The 18469-nt window shown below is 39.1% G+C and overlaps 3 protein-coding genes across 4 annotated transcripts; all 3 read right to left on the minus strand.

Annotated features, from left to right (window-relative positions):
• Positions 1–313: 313 nt before the first annotated feature.
• LOC100643480 (extracellular signal-regulated kinase 2) lies at positions 314–5204 on the minus strand. Of its 2 annotated transcripts, XM_048405170.1 has the most exons (12): positions 4848–5204; positions 4132–4351; positions 3901–4031; positions 3657–3832; positions 3452–3591; positions 3182–3374; positions 2974–3114; positions 2719–2897; positions 2501–2635; positions 2260–2414; positions 2125–2151; positions 1795–1929 (listed from the first exon to the last, which is right to left on the minus strand). In XM_048405170.1, exons 1-11 carry the CDS (start codon positions 4935–4937, stop codon positions 2125–2127), a joined length of 1587 nt encoding a protein of 528 aa, XP_048261127.1. In that variant the 5' UTR covers positions 4938–5204; the 3' UTR covers positions 1795–1929. The 2 variants fall into 2 exon arrangements, with proteins under 2 accessions (XP_003394932.2, XP_048261127.1); XM_003394884.4 differs by lacking the exon at positions 2125–2151 and having other exon boundaries at positions 314–1929; positions 4848–5201.
• A 66-nt stretch (positions 5205–5270) lies between these two features.
• Positions 5271–6959, minus strand: LOC100643729 (death-associated protein 1). The gene is made up of 3 exons (XM_003394886.4): positions 6789–6959; positions 6530–6629; positions 5271–6134 (listed from the first exon to the last, which is right to left on the minus strand). The coding sequence occupies exons 1-3, from the start codon at positions 6835–6837 to the stop codon at positions 5975–5977; spliced, it is 309 nt and encodes a 102-aa protein (XP_003394934.1). The 5' UTR covers positions 6838–6959; the 3' UTR covers positions 5271–5974.
• Positions 6960–7152: 193 nt separating this feature from the next.
• On the minus strand, positions 7153–8436 carry LOC100643238 (proteasome subunit beta type-5). Its single transcript, XM_003394882.4, has 5 exons — positions 8252–8436; positions 7983–8139; positions 7699–7911; positions 7380–7613; positions 7153–7320 (listed from the first exon to the last, which is right to left on the minus strand). Exons 1-5 carry the CDS (start codon positions 8393–8395, stop codon positions 7220–7222), a joined length of 849 nt encoding a protein of 282 aa, XP_003394930.1. The 5' UTR covers positions 8396–8436; the 3' UTR covers positions 7153–7219.
• Between the last annotated feature and the right edge of the window lie 10033 nt (positions 8437–18469).

Raw genomic sequence — 18469 nt, forward strand, 5'->3', positions numbered from 1 at the left:
ACGATACAAGTAACGAAAGAGAGACATAGTCAATTTTTGTCATACATTTGTCATGAACAGATTCGATTCATGTCCCTGGTAAATCTGGGGAAAAATAAGGGGGAATAACATTTCTATTAGCAATACCTTCGTCGTTCGAAGGAGGAAACAACGTGACACTGGAAACGAGAACTAGAATTGCTTCACGAGATGAAAAATGAAAATACGAGGTCGTCTCGTACTTCGACGCAAAAGAACGCTCTGATTGCGACACGAGGCAATCTTTTTGCGATGCTTTTGATCAGAATACTGGTAGAAAAGCGAACGAGTCACATTGCTTTAATAAAAATTTATTCCACGACAGGTAATACATACGAATTGGACATTATCACATAGCCGCATAAAAGTATCACAAAAAAGTATATTACAAAGGAATTTACACGCTACATTGTCGAGGAATAAACATTGGACGCGAAGAAGAAAGGATAGTATGTTCATCTTTCGCAGGGGGCAAGTGCTGATATCATGAAAAATGATATCACTACACCATTTTGGCCCCAACAATTGGCTTTATGTGTTACGTACTTATATATTTGTTCAATAATAAATTCTTGATTATTCTTTAAATTCCAACTCGAGAATCATAAAATCTCTAGAGGGTGACTGTACTCACTCCTTTTATTATTAAATGCAATTTTATGTTGAATTAATATTTCGAGTTGAATAAATTGGATATGTTTATCCGCTTTTTTTTTTTATCTTAGAACTATAAAATGATCATATATCGCAAGATTCTTCTTACCTAAGAACTTAAAGTATCGTTTGCCTCAAGATGATTATTTCTTTGCTATTTATGCTTGTATTTATGATGGCTCCGTTTGTATCGAGGCTCCGGCAGTTTGTTCTCGTAGGAACTCAAATTATCGACTGTGAGATAGGTTGTTTCACTTTTATGTTTTCATTAGCTTTTCGTAAAAATTTACGTAGGAACGTTAATTTGCCTATACAGGGATCGTAGCTTCTGAAAAAAAGAACGCTTCAGTACCAACTTTCATTTGTAATTTTTTGCATTTAACCCTTTTCTTAATATTTATTTTATTCATTATTTCGTGAAAAGATTCATAAAGTCTTTAATATGATTCCAAGAATGGATAAATTTTACTTCGATTTAGCTAGATCGACAAAAATATTCAACTTGTAAAAAAACTATTTACGAGGGAGAATTATACAAAAATATCTGCTATAAATATCCACGAATTACGAGTGTTCTTTTTTTCGGAAGCTGCTACCGGCAATATTTTACCATCTTATAGTCCCGTTTCGTAGATCTTTGTACATAGATGCGGTTATTATCCCGTGACTTTGGCTATAATTATCTAAAAAAGGCGAGTTCTTCTTCTTTTCGTTACTCGTACTTCCATCGGCGACATGTTTCAATTGTGTCCCTACGACGTGGCACCCGTTCGGAGCCGCGTTCCTCGATCGATTATTACCACTCGTAAGATAATTAGTAGACTGATGCAGTTTCTCGATATTATTAGCGTTACTTCGAAGGATCCGATAATCCGTATTGGTTTTTGTTCGACAGGGGTGCGACGGGGATTGCTCTTCCACTCGTAATGGTACCGTTTGATTCAGGTAGTTTCGGACAGCTAGATTCTTCACGGTGGAATGACACGAATTGTACAAAGATTCGGAGCTACTGGCATTCTTGTTATTATTGCTGCTGGATCTAAGGTAATAAGAGGTCGTGTTATCAGGCGTTCTCGCGAAGTATTTCGTCTGAAGACTCTTAAGATTGTCGTGATCGAACGAAGTCTTCTGCCGATCTTCTTCCCGCCAATTCACATCTGACGTGGGTCGGCTCGTCGTACGAATCTGTTTGCAATTTCTTCGCAGTTTGTCACGGTTACCAGTTACTATTTGATTTGGTCTTCTTCCAGGCGCACACTGAAATTGTCGAATTTGCATCGACACAAATTAGATTTGTGAAATTATACTGTAAAATTCCTACGGAGAAAACGTCGTTGTATAAATAAATTGCGTGTGAGAAGAGTCGTTCGATTCAGTCTTGAATGGAAAAAAGAGCTACGTCATTTCTGTGCAAGAAGCATGAGTTGTGACACGTATAAATGATTACAGTACCTAAATGAATCCCACGCGACACGTAGCCTGTAACGACAGAATCGTCGGTTTACTTTTTAGCGAGAAACGCGAGGAGTTATAGAGGACAAGGAGGTCGAAAGTAAGTTAAAGAAATAGTTTAGTTTATCTTCTTACCACCATTGGTTGGTCCGATTGTATAGAACGCTGAGATTTGGATAATTGTCGGTGTTGTTGATTGAGATATAAGCAACTTTTGGTCGTGCTTGGAGTCAAGTTATTCAAACTACCATTTACAAAATTGTGTGTGTATTGGGTTGCTACGCTTTTAGCTGGCGGATATTAAAGCGAAAAAAGAATTAGATTTATTAGCACACCCACGACACTGGTTTATTAAAACCACGATGTTTATTCTTACCAGTTGGTCGAAGATTCTTTGTGTTTTGCGTCTGCGACTCGACAGACACACATATCGATCTCGTTTTCGTAATTCTTTCACCACTATCAATTTGCGAATGCCGTGTTGCCTTTCTACTTGGTAGTTGCGTACGCACTGAATATAAAATACAATAAGTTTATCTCATTTATCTTCGTTAATCTATCGTTCCTTATAAAATAAACCACCAATTTCATTACCCTCTAAATAGGAAGGCTCGTACGTGTCGCTCCTACCTCTCTCCTTACGTAAATCTTGATACGAGTGTGTAAGATTTTTACGAACAGTCGCGTCACCTTGACCAATGACTGGGTTACTACTACTACTAACTGTTTCCTTCCTGATGTGCTCCGATAATCGTCTGATTCTGGACTTAGACCTGTTCTCAGTCAATTAATGCGTCAATTTTAGGCTATAATAATAATCGTTTGCCACATAAAAACTTATCAACCCACATATTCTTATGTTTGCGATGTTTTTCATCCATCATCGAATAAAGCTTATTCCTGTACTCGTCGACAGAGAGCTGTACATCGTCCCTAAGTAGCGGTACCACGTTCGAGCCTCTTTCTGGTTCGTTGCTTCTTCTATGAAAACTGTGCAAAAAACAACATCCGTAACGAAAGATTCATTTCTTATTTTTTTGTTAAAAAGTTAATGTACTCGGCCACATAAGGGTGCTCCAAAGCCTCCACGGCTGTCAGTCTGTGATTTGGGTTGAAGACTATCAGATTGCTAATGAGATCTAATGCCTTTTCCGGCACTTCTGGTAGTAAATCCTTCAATGAACGCCTTGGTACGTTTGGTGTCTTCTCTAACAAATTAGTACCATATCCGGCGCTAACCGAAACCAGATCTAAAGAAGTCACCAAGACAAATCGATCATTCCCTTTCTTCCAATTCCGACCTTGCGAAGGTGTCGAAGAAGATTACCTTCCCTGGTAGGTGGCGGGAGAGTGGCCATTATTCTCTCCACCTGATTTATCGTCGATGAACCAGGAAACAATGGTTTTCCAAGAAGCATTTCGCCAAGAATGCATCCCAACGACCACATATCGATACCCTTCGTGTACCTATATTACGTCGACAGCCACCGAATTTATGTGAACGTATATATTTGTACGAAGCAATAAAATACCTTTTTGAAGCAACGAGTATCTCCGGTGCACGGTACCAGCGAGTTGCCACGTAATCTGTAAGTGTTGGATCACTGGCGGTTTCGCCATCTCCTTCCCCTATTTGAGTGACCGATCGTGCCAACCCAAAATCAGCGATTTTGCAGTGACAGTGAGCATTTAGTAGAACGTTTGATGGCTGGAACAAATATAAACGTGGCAGTCATTCCGATGAGAAGGAGAATCAATTCGCGTAGACCATCTCACCTTCAAGTCTCTGTGTATCACGTTCCCCGAATGAATGTATTTGATCGCCTTAAACAGCTGATACATGATGAACACCTTGTGGAGGTCCTTCAGGATCTTGCCCTTCTTAATCACGTTGTGGAGATCGGTTTCTGGGGAAACGGGCCGAAACGGGTTTCAGGCCAAAAGTCTGAGAATCGCCGCGGCACGTGACCTTCGTTCGAATTCTTCTTCGGACCGGGTAAAACTCACCCATGTACTCGAACACGAGATAAATGTCCCGATCGTTGTTCGCCTTGTGAAGACCGATCAGTCGTATGATGTTGTCGTGATTGGCGAACGATAGTAGGAACATTATCTCACGGAATGTGCGCTGCGCGTCCGTCTGGTTCCTGAAGGCGTCGAAGATCTTCTTCACCGCTACCGTTTCCTTGTTTTTCTTGTCTATTGCCTTCCATACGATGCCGTAAGCCTATCGAGGAATTCGTCAAAAAATGCTTGATCGTATATATTTTTATCTTTCGATGCATTTTATTACGAATTGTTTTGAAATAGTATGCAAGATAGTTATTCTTAGACTCGATATTCGTTTTTATGATAACGATTATTAACGGCACGAGTATCGATTACTTCAGATAATACTTTTCCACGATGGACGTACCACGACAACTGCTATTTAATAATTGTATATACATGCGTATATACGCTAGAATATGCGCATCAGTTTTTTTTTTTTTTTTTTTAATAAAAAGAATTTGTCCTTTTTATCGAATAAAAAAAATCACGTCTTACATTATCTTTTATGGACTTTTTAGAAAATTGCTTTTTTTTTTATACAATTGAAAAATATTTAAAGAATAACGTTACAATAAGAAAAAAAGTACAGAATATCTGATGTACTGTAACAGTTTTAAATTCTTGAGAAATAAACGATTTGTGAAAATAACAAAATGAAGGAAAAAAATTACCCCCTTGCCGAGACGTCGAACGATGTCATAATGTTTGCTGACGTGTGCATCGATCTCCAAAACTTTCTCGCTGGTATTTTTTGACGACATTGCGACTAAAGGTGGACACGATAAAACTTCACAAACTGATATGTCGATCCGAAGGATTGAGGATGTACGAAAATTTTCAGACGGAAACGGCGTTCAAGGACCGTAACGAATTCACATCTTTACACATCAGGAAGGAAGCTCTACTTGATCAGTTTTTTCATTCGAGCTTTGACACATCAATGTGGCTATGTTTGTAGAATTCATGCCAGTTACTATGACGACAATATTCAATGCTACTCATGGTTACCAACGACGTCGCGTGACTACTTGCTCGATGTACGTATATAGCCATAAAGCCAAGAGGAAAAGAAAATAATTCAAGCGTTTAATTTGTATGTTTCAAAACGTATATTTTTTCTTCAAGTCTCATACAAACTGTGGCCAATGTTCTGGGTCTTATTCGACATTTATATGCTTAAAAGTTACACTAAGTAGAATGGTTCTTTTTCATAGTGAAAAACTAAATAATATGTACATATGTAGGTACAATTAATTAACGAAATTTTCATAATGCTTAGGATAGATCGAAAATGAAAATGCACAAATTTAAAAATAAAAATGCATAATTGTTTGAAGTATTACACAATCTGAACTACAAACTGGTCCCGAAAACGGTTACAAATAGTTTATCATATAACTTGAGATAAGAGCGTGCTATCGTGTAACAATCTAATCTAAGAATTGCGTTTCAATAAGTGATATTTCATAAAACGAAGTAAATCATCTGCCTAAATGCCGATACAGGAATCTTGCGGCATCATATTAAAGATAAATTCTTTTCTTCTTAATAACAGTAATAAACTCTCGTACTTTGTTTCATATTGCATGAAACCAAAGCTTCTTGGGTTTAAGGACTTTATGCTTAGGAGATTTTAAGCATATAATGTCCTAATAGCCCAAAGAAACTTTTAAGTACACACATATATAGATATTTATCATTTATTTTTTTCTTTTTTTTTTGTTTTAATTTAATGGATAAGTATATGGGCTAATGCTCTTCTTGATAGCCACCAGTTGGTATACAATATGCACATCATTCATTTCCTTGGCTGATGGATAATAATTGGACGTGAACAATGAGCTGGTCGTGCATCATGAGTTGGAACAGGCTTTTCATGGAAGACTTGCACAGCTTCTGGAGGAAAATCTGCATTTCCTCTTGCAGGAACTCCACTGATCATGAGAGTTTTTGGTGGGCTAAAACACAATCAATATATATATAAATATTTTATTAATCATATAATTACTAAATTGTTATTATAACAGATAATATTATATTTTTAGTTGTTTTTATTTCAATACAGAAACAATTCCCTCTTTTATATATATTCATATTGTTCGTATCATATTATCTTAATGCGTAATACGGATGATGACGCAAGTAAGCAGATATTGCACATCAGGCGTATATTGTTGACTATAGGCAATGGTTGTTTCAGAGGTCAATCGTGTTTTTATCGGTACAATTTATTTATCAAATGATCAAATGAATGACACCCGTATTTATGTACTACTTTTCATTTATTCACATTATTGAAATATGAAATTATTGTTAGCGTAGATTTAAAGATAAAGATATCCAATTTGCTTACCTACTCGATGTTTTACTTTCGTCCACGTCTTTAATTGGTTTTATTTCCCGATCTTCTTTCGGTGTTTTATGCTGGGTGATTCTCATTCCGCCTGCTTTTACTAAAACAAAAATGTAAAACGTAAATTTTGATTAAGAGAGAGTTAAACGAGCAGATGGCCTTGAAATATCCAGACAGGTGCATATAACGTCATTTGGCTTAGTTGTGTAAACATGTTAACCTTTTCCATTTCGAGGAAAATTATGATTTATTTCGTTACCTGCAGGAGGATGTCCACCCTTGAGTTTATACTCTTTTGGACTTGACATTTATGCGTCTTTAATTAAAGGACTAAAATATAACTAAAGCACTTATTTTTCTTTCTATGGAATAACACGTCTTGTTGTACTACGACACCAATCACACTGATTCGATGGCGGTTGGCGCTGTAATATGTGGGAGATAGCAGTGGGGATGTAGCTTCAAGACACATTCTTTTCGTCTTATCTTTTATTTTTGTTTTGAATGTTGTTCGTTATTTGTTTGCAATATTGTAAAATGACATTCATAACGATTAAATTACATATTTACGACGAATAAATATCTATTAAAGTGTAGAACCACGAGTAAAATAGATACAAAAATTTTGTATCTCAAAGTAAATTTTATTAAAGAAAACATTTCACAGAATACAATAAGCTATAAATGCTATTAATTACGTCCTCCCTGTTTCTGATCTTGGTACATGTAGTGAAGGTCTTTACAATCTTCATCAGAAATATGCACCCAACCAGTTGGCTTCATGTGATACACTGTAAAAGATTCACATTGTAATATATTGTCAAATTTTTCTTTCTTTATGATTACATACCTCTTACTATACCACCAGAGTAAGCATCTCTATGAGTGGCATGGTAAATTGATCTTCTGCCAAGTTCATAAGCCTCTTCATCAGTCAAGTCCCAGCGATAGCCAGAATCTAGTGCACCAAATGCATAAATTGAGCCTGATCCTACACTGAAAACCTTTCCTGGTGTACGAGCACCTTCTGAATCAACATAGTACAAGCTAGGTCCTCTTTTGTCCCATCCAGCAAGCATCATACCTGACATCATTGATAAATATTTCGTTAATTTCATTAAACAAATCTATTGTGAATGTTATTGACCCTGAAGGAGATAAAAGCCCACCTATACTTAATCCCATTCCTTTGTAATTATATATCATATTTGATAGAAGTTTGCTGGCAGCAGCAATGGAAATACGCTCTCTATTCCGTAATTCATATGTACGACATTGTTTTGCTAGGACTCTATCCCAATAAACACAATCTGCAGCACCACCCGCTAAAGTTCCAAGGAGATAATCATTGATTTCAACGATCTTCTTCATGGTGGATGAACCTATGGAAAAAGAAGATATAATATTTCTTTTTTGACATTATAACATTCAATACATATGCATTTTGTTTTACCAATAAATTGGCCTCCCGTTGCTCGTGAATCAACAGCAAGAACAATTCCACCTCTATATTGAAAACCCAATGTGGTAGTTCCATGATCAAATTTGATCTTCAAATGTTTCCCTGCTTCATCGGTTCCTTCTGCAAGTTGTGCCAATTTTTCTGCTGGCTTTCATATCAAGAAAGAGATTTTAAAAACAGTGAAATTACATGATGCAGCAAATTTAAATTGTAGAATGGTTATGTAGGAAACCAACAACGGATTTGAATAATTTACTTACATTTATATATGGTGGTACTGCTAGTTGTACATTGTTGATAAAATTTCCACTATATTTCTCAACTTGTCGCGAATAGTTATCTTCTTCGCGCGAGACATTAAAATCAACAAACGAATTCAGACCGCAAACTTCAGCAAGCGCCATTTTTGCAACAGGCTCTAATGTCGAATGCTTGTCATCTTGTTAATTCTGCTATTCAATGATAGAGAGCGTATTTGGTGTTTTGACACCATATTCCTACGCGGCTTTACCGCGTAAATTTTAACCGCGCAACGATGTCGTTCTTTTGTGCTCGTTGTGTTTTTGTATCAAAATAAGTGTTTTTTTACCAATATTTAATAATATACGCCTAGAAGAATACTGAAATAGTGATAAAACGAAAGTACAATATCAATTTTACAGAAAATGTAAATAAAAGTATAAAAGCAGTTCTTGATGAAATATCATTAACCTGTAACGACCAAATAGTCAATGATATGAACTAATCGTAAGTTATAGTCCATATTTGATTTGTTTATTTAGAATTTGTATGGAAAGAGATTATATATATAAAGCTCTAGTATATGATACTACAGATATTTGTCTGTGATAACATGTACTCCTATTATTCACGCTACCATACTGAATCGATAATAATAATAACATAGTGAGACGTAACTAGTAAGAGTAACTTAGACATGGTAAGTGGTCAGGTCAACTGATCCCAAGGCGTGGAATACCAAAAAGCATTGAATGTCTATTCTGCACCTTGTCTGTGGTATTATAACATGCTATAACTATTAAAAAATAAAATAATTATTAAATTATTTCTTATTTTTTTTTATGATGGGCTAATAAAGTAAAAAATATATACGATTGAAAATTTTCATATATATTTGTATTTTTAGAATATCCACGTACTTATCGACTATTGCCAATACAGTAAAATTCATTTCTATATATTCTTTCAGACAATTCCGGTTGGTGGCGCTAGGAGTATATGAACGTGCGACGCAGAGGGTCGTTAATTTGAATTCATTTTCCTGAATAAATGAAACAAATATTGAAAATCGAGTAAGTCGAACTGAATCAATTTAATAATAATATATATTTTATTAACGCAAATACGTGTACCGAGAATACTATAAACTACACTTCTGTTTGTGCATAACTATCAACGTTTTAAGGCTATTCTATAAACGTTATATTTACTTCTCTTGTATTTCTTTCGTACTCATGAAGAAACTCCTATAATGCAGGACTGATTTATTGCTACGAAACGATTATCTGTATCAATAACGATAACGAGTTTCCCGAAAAAAGGGAACCTTCGAACTTTTCGTTGGAGTAGAACACGGTCCGAGCGGTGACTTGACATATCGTTCCACGTGGAGGCGTACTCCACGGTCCATGTATCGCGTGATTTATAACATTAAGATAATCAAAAGCGAGGGCACGTCACACTTCGATACCATAGAGTACAAAATATGTTGGTGTTTCGGTAAAACGTTGTTAAATATCGCGTATTATTTTGCTCGTGGGGTCAGCGATATGACGTAGTCGTGATGAAGACAGGGTCACGTGTAAGGGGGTAAGGCACTTTACCGTGTTCACTGATTGGTCTATGTCGTGATCGCACCACCCATGTAGTCGACGTACTATGTGTTACAATACGAAATATGATAATATGTTATTGCATATTTTCCTTGCGATTCTTTGTGTTAAAGCAGTCGATGTTTGCCTGCCACGGAACACCGATAACGATAACATTCTTCTACTCTTTTCTAGTTATATTATCGTCGTTCTGGTCCCTTTCCAAACGCTCGTTTGATGCATCAGAGAGTAAAGGTGTATCAATTCCATCCCTCTCTCTCTTACAGGTTGATTCGATCTTCCAGTAGATCTTTCTACTTCCCAAGTATGAATCGTAAGGCTGCGCTGGCTCAGTGTAATCGTTCCAATGTTACATTAAACACAGTTGCCTGTTTTAGTTCTTCTTTTCATTTTCTTCGTTTATATTGTGGCTTATCGTAATAGTAAAAACATGGTATCTGAACTTGAACCGAAGATAAGGAACGATAATGATCTTGCATTATACACGAGACACCATCGAATTCTAATCAGATCTTTGTGCTGCAATACATGTATAATTCAGATCAGTCAGCAGGGATTTTACGAATCAACTATAGCCGCGTATCGATGTTTTCTTTTTAGTATCTTTACTTCTGTCACTGGATAGACGAGGATTTCTTTCGATCTTCAATTTTACGCGAACCAGTCTCGTTTGACCGGTCTCTGTGGGTAAAGGACAACTGAGATCGGATCATTCGTTCACGGAATACTTTACGAGGAAGATAGTTTCGCATATACTAATTGGTACGATTATCGTACGAAAACTTTCCGACAACGTCGAATCTTTTTTCGTACATTTGCTTGGCTTAGTTCTCTAAATTCTAATGTTATGACCATATAGGGACGGTTTAAACCATATAGATACGGAACGTATGGAATGATATATTCAATACCACATTTCTTCGAACACATATATAATCGTGCTAAAATATGGAAAAAATTTTTCAAAAAATTCGATGTGCCAAAGGGTCAAGTAACTTTATAGATACCGTGGAATTTTCAATGACGACGCGACAGTTCGGTTTACCACAGGATAAAACAGCTCGATAACGCGCGAACGCATTTGATGTTCGAATAGAAGCCGCTCGTTTTATCGGGTTTTGAGGGTCGACGGGGTCGATGGTGCGACGCTAGATTCGATAAAAGTTAAAACTGTTCTCGCATTCTATCGCTTCCCCTGCTTGATCACTCGAGTCCTTCAATTTTCGTGGCACTTCCTCGCCAAACTTCGTACATCGTGGTATATTGTACGGTTCAACGTTATCGGGATACGGCTTGATCTATCTCAAAGTTCATGTTGCGACTTCACTCTTATTCCAGAAAAATTACTAACGTGACACATACGTAAAGGGATGACGATAATAATGACGGAAGCGCGTCGATTATATCGAGGAAAATAAACGAAATAAACGATCTTGTTGATTCACTAATACACATTGTGTCACGGACAAAACATGTTTTCTCTGTTACTATGAATTATTGCGTAGAAATTCTTCTGCTTTTTTCTCTCTCACGATAAATGTCCCTCCTCTGTTCTTGAGCGATGCTCGTTCTTCTACGGTTCTACTGATTTCGTTGGATCGCATTAACTCGATGGTTTTATTAACATACGATATGCCTGGTTATAGTTTAAAAGTTCACGACTTGGAGTTGATTCGGTTTCCTTCTAAAAAACCACCAATTTATCTAAATCTGCACCGATATAAGTATCGTTGTCGTGTAATATCGCCGACTCGTGACCGACTGATGATTCACGATGATCAGCGGTCGAAAAGATGCTGCCTGCTTCGTGTCATTGTCGGAGTTCAACGTTCAATTCGTGCAAGACGCGAGCTTTGTCTTTGAAGCGTGTTCACGCGCGCGGAAACGTCAGAGAGACGACGCTCCTTATCAAGAATCGGTTGAACTGGCCTACGAAAAAATCAGAAGGTCCTTGGAACCTACACGCGCAGCATACTACGCGTCTCCACTTTTTTATGGTGGTAATCGAAGCGCCAGTTCTTACAAAAAGCTATAGTTAACGACGATATCTTTGCAACGGGTTAATCTTTTTAACAGGAGCTATCGCGAGGTTAATTTCAAAAACGCTTTGATTGTTTCAAGTGACTGCATTAATGTCTCGAGTAACCCTTGTTCTTTGGTTGTTGTCGCCTTGTTATATAATCATTTACTTTTGAAAAATTGACTCGCAATTACACCATAATTAAAATGAAACCCTTTGCCTTATCATATTTCTAGTAGCTACTTAATGGATCATTAGTTATCCATTGCAATACAATGATCTACGGTATAAAAGAATCGAAGTTGAAATTAAAGTCGAAATTAAACTTTGTTTCAAATATAATGTGCCTTTGTTACATCGTAACTATGATCTGTATCACGAGCGTGACACGATATTGTAAGAATACGAGAAATTAATTGAGTACTAACTATAGATTCTCTATATATATCTCAAGAAATAGACCAAAGAAATGCAATGGACGATGTCATTTCCGCGAAACTATTCATTGACATGCATTTTCTCAATTCTACCATGATTTGCATTGATCGAAATCGTAGCCAGCTTTCGATTGTTTATTCGTTATACATCTCGATCATAATGCGCGGGTTGTAATTACGAAAATTGCATCAGCAACGGTGAATGCGAGGCAATCCCTCTAGGCCATGTTCGATAACATGTTTGTCCGATAATTCTGGCGGCGCGGCACGAGGCTGGATGAGACGCTCGTTTCGGTGATACTCGGGCTTCTCACCGGTTTTGTACTTTGTACGTACGAACGGCCAACATAATTTTATATTACTCGGTATACGCACTTATTCCGCTCGAGTGACGATTTGACTCGGTAATGATCGCGCACCGGTAATTACGCAACGGGGGTAGAACTCGGCACGATCGCGATCGTTGAGTAAGAGACGAGGTGAAGGTGAGCAGTTAGCGGCGAGAGTGTAAGTAGCGCCCGCCACGGAGCAAACTGCAGCTGATCGTTGGCTACTGTGGACCAACGACCGCGGTTGCATCGTGATCTTCCATCGTTCTTCCTTTCTTTCGTTTTCTTTTTTTTTTTTTTTTTACGAAAAAACGAAACACGTGTGAATAACTCGAAAGTACTTACCTATATCGACGTTCACGTGGAACGATACTTTTACATTAGTGGAACACAGAGTTTAAATAATTGAACGTTTTATATCGAACGATAGTTTGCCAAACGAGGTCGTAGTATGTTTCCAGTATTTTTCATAGAAATTATATAAACATGTCATTTCGTTAAGTATATAAGAAAAATGTCTTCTCGGAAATAGGAGATAATTTAAAATATCGAAGAAAGAGCTAAATTTTTTGTAAACTACGAATATCGAATGATGATACACGTGTCTGTGAATGGGAAGCTGATGCAATAACGATTCGAAATTGTATCTGTCAATGTTTGTCTTTGCGTGTACTCCCTGTACGAGTTACTCTGCGGGTTCTACATAAGCAAAATTTACGGCCAATGCAATGACGATCATTAGGTACCTCCATTTGTCGATGGCAGCTACATCAGGGAATACCTGGAGGTCCGTGTCGAAATCTCGGTTACTGCTGACTCGTCACACCGGACTCGTATACAAGCGTGCCCACTCGGTGGAACGTGTAGGCACGAGTGGGCCTGATAAAAGTAGGTGTGCGAGTATGCACGTAGGGGGTTTTACGAGGAACCGACGAGAACCGTAACCTACTTTTGTACAGGAGCCGCGAGCGGGTAAATTGAGACGGGAGAGGGGTGTTTCTTGGAATTCGTATAGTCATCAGATAAAGTATTCCTTCGTCGTTCTAAATCTTCCATGGCCTCCCCCCTCCTCCATTCATGGCTTGTTACCTTCATTTCGTCGTTTCAGCGATTTAATTCGATTCGATTTCAGTTTGTCCGAACTTGAAGTTTATCGACGAGAAGCGGTCGCGTGATTTCCATTCCAAATGTTCCAGTATTTGCCATGTCTTTTTTGTCCAAGTAACCCTTCTATCTAATCGTTGATAGGCTCCAGCCATCCGCGTGTCGAAGCTGAGAAGAATAATATCGAGTAGAGGACGAAATTCATTATTTCAACTGGTCCGGCTATCGGTCGACCGGGAAAAGGGTTATCAAAGCTATTATAGGGCTATCGGGACATTTTTCGTTCGCGTTCCTATCGTGTATCGCATGTTGTCGATCGTGCTTCGACAAGACTAGCGACGAAACTCGTATGCATCTGATTGTAAATCTTACGTTTCTGCCATTGATCGGCAAGGACACGCATAGATCACGGAAACACCGAAACGCGCAAAAACTGCTTCTCTCGAGCTGTTTGAGCGCGATGCTTGAAAATTCCGATCGGTAGCGAGTAATTAGATGGTGAGATTTCATCATCAAGCGCCTCTGAGAAATCGAGCACGCGCCATTGACGTCGATTCTTGATAATCCACGAAATAACTTGGATCGCGTACCACGATGAAAACAGAGAATCTAAGAGAGACACATTGGGTTCGGGTCGATGGAATGAAAAAGCGCGGAGTAGAAAAGAGAGAGAGAGAGAGAAAGAGGGAGAGAGAGAGCGCGTAGAAAAGAGGATGCGTGTGCAACGTTCAAAGTGGAAAACAACAATGACAACGGAGACCCCCTGCGATGCGTATCGCGATACAATTGCGTCATTAGCCTAGTAATAACGCGACCCTAGCAATCATGTCACTCGAGGTTATGGCTCGTTTCTTTTTTCTTAACCTTACTCGTGCCTCTTCTTCGCCGCTCCGCTTCTGATAACAGAAGCTACGCGATATCTTCCTGCTTCGTTGGCTCGTCAAATCTCGCGGCGAAACAACAGGAACGATTTTACCCGACCTTCGCCTTTGCACTCTTTTTTCGTAGTTTTTCTATGTTCCTGGCGTGTGTGCCACGTGATGACCATAAGCTCGTGGATTTTTCTGACCGAGTCTTGTTCGAGTTAGCCTGTATCATGTACAGATTAGTATAATAGTTGCAAATACTAACTAATTCCTGCGTCGGAATGATTCGATTGGTTGTGACGTCTCGATTAGTCCTGACATTGAGGCGCAGTGACGATATATAGAGAAAGAAAAATTGCAAAAGGTCAAATAATCGATAACATATTAGACACAGACGTAATTGGAAAAATTTGCATTCCGGTGCAGAATACTGATGATCGCAGCATCACTGCTCTCGGGATAATATACATATATATATATATAATATATCATAAATAAATTAAATAAATAAATAAATATATCCATTCGAAAGAAGACCTGAAAGTAAACGAAACAACTTTCGGTTCTTTTTCACTACGAATCGGCAAATCGTTGCCAGAACGAAAGAATATAATTAGCAGATTTAATCTCCTATATGCTAGCTTACCCTTTGACCTCCGGAATAATTCCACTGATCAGAGCATACATCGTGTGTCTGAACTTAGCATTCGACATATTCCGTAACTACATTTGCTAGTAGTCTAGCCGTTAATTATTCTACCGAAAGTTTAAGAAAAATTCTTAAAGATTCGTACGTTTCTTATTCCGGAAATGGTATGTACTCGTGCATCAAATGTAAAGAGAGAAGACGTATAGCATCTGCCTAGCGAATTTTACGTAGATAACCTGCTAGAGATACTCCGAGAGGAGGACTATTCTTAGTTTAAGGACACACGGATATGAGACGAATCACAACAGACCTTTTACCCGTCTGGACCATTATGTTCATCTGAGAATCGTAACATAGGATTCTTCGCTCCTCGCATCTCAGTCTGCCAAGTTAGCTTTTCCTCAATTACAGGCTGAAAAATTCATTCCTTTACCTAGGTAGATTCTACTTAATTCGTCTTAAGAGAACAGAGAGGGCGGAGGTCTCTCGCGAGACTCATCGCGTCCGAGTGTCTCTGTTCTTTTATTATCGGCGCAAGGAAGTAAGCAATGAAACGGATGCACCAGGAACACATCGGTCACTCGGTCACTCGTAGTGCACGCGGCTGTGTACGCTAATATTAGCGTGGCAACATGGTAACCGCGCATCGTGCTTATTCCTGGCCGAGCAGCCAGCTGCTTGGCTAGCCAGAGTCAAGGTCACGGCATTACTAGCTACTTGTCGTCAGAGCCACAACGCGGATATCGCGCGTGGACCACGTATAGTGCTAGCCAGCGGCGTGGTGCCCTTTTCCGGCCCCTAGAACCGGAAGAGCGACGGAGTCTCGTGGATCGAAGCCTACGACTTGACTTCAGCAACTTCGAAACCTCACGATTGACCGAGTTTTCTCCCTTGTCAACACGGTTTTCAGGAGAATCACATAGGGACAGATAAAAATAAGTCGAAACGAAATTACTGTCCGGTCTTGTGACCATTTGTTATCGTCTGATCAATTTATATCGAGCGACGCGTCTTTATGCTCGCTTTGTCATGTGTTCGCTAATATTCAACATAGAAACGATTCGTTACCATTTTCTAAGTTGCCTCTCGAAAAACATCGAGATAAGGACGCGGTGGATAAGTCTGGTTAACGTTCGACTCAATTCTATTAGATCGTCTGACGAATTCAGAATGTGTTTCACGTATTAATGTTTACTAAAACTTCGTTACTATCTTCTCTATTCGCGCATCTTTTCTTAATGAATACGGCTGTTGGTATCTTTGGCATCCTAATCTGCTTGTCATGATCGCGTCGCATACAAGCGAATAAAGTTACCAGACGAGAGCGAGAAAAGAATAATAGCAGGAAGTGAGATGAAAAGCGTAAGCGCGGGACGTCGCTGGTGGTTGTTTAGCCAAGGGTGAGAGGGCGTAGTTACCAATGGTGACGGGTGTACCGACCTTGACCTTCGTTTTGAAGCAGCATGCACGAGCGTAGTGCTGTCGCCCGAAGCGAATCGCATGTGTGAGAACGTCTCGTTGCGCGAGCCAGCCCACTTTGGTCGCGCGGTTGAATGTGGAGCGCGGTAAAAGTGACAAGACGTTAAACGACCCGGTCGATCTACGTTACGTGCCCCGTTACGGAGTACGGAGCTCCCGCGATCGCTCTCTATATACTTCATTTATCCTAAGCGCAGCTCGTAACCTAAGGCCAAGGTAGTGGGTTACTTTCACCGATGTTATGTCAATTCCTGGCAGCGACGGCGTTTTCTTCGTTGACATTACGAAATACCCCCTCTTCCCCGACTTCACGACGGATCTCCTACAGTTCCGCCGCCTCTGCCATTACCTGGCCGCTCGGCCAGATCTCAAACTACGATAATTTCGAATTTAATTTCATTCTATTTAAAATACACGAATATCAACGTGTCAATGAGATATTTAGAATTTAATCTTACTCCGATCTAGACGTCCTTCATTGCGAATCTGATGTATCTTTGTTCATAGCGCTATTTATTCGACGATTTGTTCGATTTAAAAATAGTGCGCGTAATTTTTAAACGGTGAAAGTTTGCGGGCCGATAATACTTTCTGTACATGCGATAGCGAAAATGTTCGAAAAGTTTCGCTAGCGTTTGCTTCCATGGCCGAAATATACCAAACATTCCGGTCGTATTTTTATGTACTCGATGCAATTGAGTGCGAACGATTTCTTAATTCCACAAGTCTACGATGGAATAGAGTTCAGTTCGAACGGAGTTGTTGCCTAATCTTAAAATCATCGTCTTAGGTCGTAACGAGTAATTTGTCTTCTTTTTCTGCGGCTAGAGCAGATTACACGGCGAGGTTTTTTTTAATGATAATTCAAATATCGTGCGCTACAGTAATTGGTTCTTATCTGCAGAACGGCGAAACGAAGATTGAAATTACCATTTTAAAAACTAATTGAAGCTTCGGCTTCGTTAAAACGTTGAAATTGGAAAAAGAGGGAGAGAAGTAACGAAGGACTGGATATCTCGAATGTTGTCTTCGTGGTATGCAACGTTTTAATTTATATTGTATTAAACGCTGCTATAAAAGTGTAAATCAATGAAAAATAATAATTTCTCCCGCTGAATTTCGTCGATCCCAACAGCGATCGTATTTCATAGCGGCGTTTTTGCAGTAAACGCGAAGATTGAACGGCATTTTGCAGAAGCACAATCTTTTTAATTATCTTTTAACGATACGCCGCGCCATGTAATTTACGTATCAGGTGAAACGTTTGTTGGAAACGCGGCGTCCTGTAATTCCCGTTAATTGCTATGTTTCTCCGCCGGGTTATGCGTGGAATTTTCTTTCCTGTTCCTAGCTACGTCAAAATCAAAACGATTCGCGGACACCCACCATCCTGGCATTGTCGCTACGAATATCAATCTCTGTTAATGAAGTCGTAACATTGCGATATGTTTCGCCGCGAAATGGGTGATCACTGTTGAACATACAAACTCATCCGGTTGCCCCGGTTAGGCCTAGCGTATTTTAGATCTGGAAAAAGAGGGGAAAGGAAGAGTTCCAGTTTCACGATCGGTGTATCCAAGCAGGCGTAAAAATATAGGCTAAGTGCGCGCGCTCATAAACGCGTATGTATACACGTAGCTATGAAGGAACGAGAGTGAATGAGCGTAAGCGAAGCGCTCCTTTGGCCTCGTAATGAAAGTGAAATCGAGGGCGCCAGAGTGCTTGCTCGGCTCTTCGCTTC

Source organism: Bombus terrestris, chromosome 4, assembly GCF_910591885.1.
Source record: "Bombus terrestris chromosome 4, iyBomTerr1.2, whole genome shotgun sequence".
Taxonomy (NCBI): domain Eukaryota; kingdom Metazoa; phylum Arthropoda; class Insecta; order Hymenoptera; family Apidae; genus Bombus; species Bombus terrestris.

Coding starts and splice junctions, on each gene's coding strand:
- LOC100643480 (XM_003394884.4), bottom strand. CDS start 4,937: ATGTCGTCAAAAAATACCAGCGAGAAAGTTTTGGAGATCGATGCACAC. Junction 3,592..3,656: donor ATACTCGTTGCTTCAAAAAG/GTATTTTATTGC, acceptor GACGTAATATAG/GTACACGAAGGGTATCGATA. Junction 1,930..2,259: donor AATCGGACCAACCAATGGTG/GTAAGAAGATAA, acceptor CGACAATTTCAG/TGTGCGCCTGGAAGAAGACC.
- LOC100643729 (XM_003394886.4), bottom strand. CDS start 6,837: ATGTCAAGTCCAAAAGAGTATAAACTCAAGGGTGGACATCCTCCTGCA. Junction 6,630..6,788: donor GGGTGGACATCCTCCTGCAG/GTAACGAAATAA, acceptor TTTTTGTTTTAG/TAAAAGCAGGCGGAATGAGA. Junction 6,135..6,529: donor GAAAGTAAAACATCGAGTAG/GTAAGCAAATTG, acceptor ATTGTGTTTTAG/CCCACCAAAAACTCTCATGA.
- LOC100643238 (XM_003394882.4), bottom strand. CDS start 8,395: ATGGCGCTTGCTGAAGTTTGCGGTCTGAATTCGTTTGTTGATTTTAAT. Junction 7,614..7,698: donor AGGAATGGGATTAAGTATAG/GTGGGCTTTTAT, acceptor CAATGATGTCAG/GTATGATGCTTGCTGGATGG. Junction 7,321..7,379: donor CTCTGGTGGTATAGTAAGAG/GTATGTAATCAT, acceptor AATCTTTTACAG/TGTATCACATGAAGCCAACT.